This window comes from Cynocephalus volans, chromosome X (genome assembly GCF_027409185.1).
Source record: "Cynocephalus volans isolate mCynVol1 chromosome X, mCynVol1.pri, whole genome shotgun sequence".
Taxonomy (NCBI): Eukaryota; Metazoa; Chordata; class Mammalia; order Dermoptera; family Cynocephalidae; genus Cynocephalus; species Cynocephalus volans.
Window position 1 is genome coordinate 47,053,957 of NC_084478.1, and position 2,058 is coordinate 47,056,014.

The window sequence follows — 2,058 nt, forward strand, 5'->3', positions numbered from 1 at the left end:
TCTTCTTTGAGATCACCAAATAAGATGCAAAATTTCGCAATTGTTTCTACAAAATAGTAAAACTCTTATTCGTGAAACTCATACACATCAACAAATACATGACTTATATAAATTTGGATTCTGAAGCTACTTAAACTTTCTATTAAGAGGAACATTTAAATCACTATCCAAGTTACCACATAGAACAAGAACACACACGTTACACACTGTGTTGTTGCCAGTTTGTGCGCCTCACCCGAACCTCCACCAATGAGAACATTAGCTCTCCTCTTCAACAACACAGTCAAGAATTTTCCTCAGCCTTCACTTTGGGGCAGGAAAAGCTGCTGGAAACGGCCCTCGAACGAGCACTGGCCATGGCAGCAGTACGAGCCCTAGCTGCAACTCTGGCTCGGGCTCGCTCCTCTTCATCTCTCAGAGCCTCTGCATACAAGTGTGGGAAGTCACTAGGGACGGTCTGATGGATCTTGGCGAAAAACTCAAGAACTTTCATCTTGCTGGTTTCATCATAGGCTCTTGGACCCCACAGGAATTGATACCTTGGAGGATCACTGTTGGGTACCTGACGATATTCCAGGTACTTTTCTTTTACCCAATCTTCAGTGAGAAGATTCCTGGGTTGCCCACAGATGAAATGCTCCTCCCCATCGTATACTCCCATCATATTTAGCACTTTCCAGACGTACTTCTCAGTGGCACAATTGCCCTTTGAGAAGATGACAGCCAGAATAGTCATCAGGAGGCCAGTCTTGGGCAAGCCTGTGTTGTCATTCACTCTGGCATCACAGCTTAGTTCCAGTTTGTTGATGAGGACATAGAGGTTCCTGATGGGATCGACTTCTTTCAGGTCAAGGCCAAAGAACAGCTCCAGGTCCTTAGAGGCTCTCTTCAGGATCTCGGGGTAGTGGTTCTTATCCGTTTGGATCACATTTCTCAGCATATCTGCCTTTGTAATGGGCTCTTTGTTTTCATACTTGTTCAGCAGGTAACAGACCAGCATTGTACCCTTGTTTCCTACAGGGCTTCTTTCCCTGTTCTCAGTGGAAGCCTGGGCCTGTGAGGTATTTGGCTTTTCCTCAACTTGGATGGTGGCGCCTTCATGAGATCTTGTGGAGGAAGCAGCTGCTGCAGCAGCAGTGCTGGATGGGGCTTTCCCTGGCTTTTGCTGATTGCGTGGTTTTCCAGAAGCAGATGACCTCTGGGGATTTTCATTGAAATCAGGAGACGAGGAAGAGAGGGACTTTTCTTTCCCCGCTACACTGGCCTGAGCACCCTCCACAACCTTGGGTTCTTCTCGAGCCTGGCAGCGTTTCTCACGGGCACGGAGCTTACTCTTCTGACCCCGAGGCATGATGACTGTGGTCAGAGACAGCAGGCAGGAGTGTGGGACAGAGGGCAGATGATTCAGTGACCTGTAGGAAAGAGGATGAGATAGTGTGACCCTCCTCAGCAGGGCAACACCACCTTGGCTTTATCAAAGGCTGCCTCTGCCGGTTTCTTGGAGGGCACTGCTCAAGGAACCCACAACCCTCCGTTTCACTGATGAGCCTTTCCCCTGAGGACCCTGTGGACGTAACTAGGGTGTATGTTAGGCTGCAGCTCTCCCCTGGGGCCTGCGTCTTACTGCGGCTGACAGAGTCTGGCAGGTCCATACCCTGTGGAGCTTCCTCTGTTGTGGCGTAGGAAATGTTTCTCTCAATTCACAGTCTGGGTCATCACCTTGACTTCTGGCGTGACCTGTGATTTCTCTACTTAAGTGCTTAGATGCTGACTCTCTCATACCAAAGCCCTCAGCTCCCTGATGCCCTGGACTAGGAATTGAGGGGGAATCTCATCTGACCCCATCTGCCCAAGGACACCCTGGGATGGCAGCAATGGCAGAGCTCTGTGAGATCCTTTCTCTACGTGGTATTTACACTTCTTGGTCCTCACTCAGAATCCTCACTTTTTCTTCTTGTACGGCCTGATTCCCCTCCCTCTGCTGGCCTGAGACGTATTCCCTCAAAGCAAGGCCTTCACGTCCCTGAGTCTCCTGAAGAGGATATTAGGGAGGCTTCT

At 49.4% G+C, this 2,058-nt stretch overlaps 1 protein-coding gene across 1 annotated transcript; it reads right to left on the reverse strand.

Moving 5' to 3' along the window:
* Window positions 1-283: 283 nt before the first annotated feature.
* LOC134367967 (melanoma-associated antigen B10-like) lies at window positions 284-1,351 on the reverse strand. Its single transcript, XM_063084607.1, has one exon. The coding sequence runs from the start codon at window positions 1,349-1,351 to the stop codon at window positions 284-286; it is 1,068 nt and encodes a 355-aa protein (XP_062940677.1).
* Between the last annotated feature and the right edge of the window lie 707 nt (window positions 1,352-2,058).

Coding starts and splice junctions, on each gene's coding strand:
- LOC134367967 (XM_063084607.1), bottom strand. CDS start 1,351: ATGCCTCGGGGTCAGAAGAGTAAGCTCCGTGCCCGTGAGAAACGCTGC.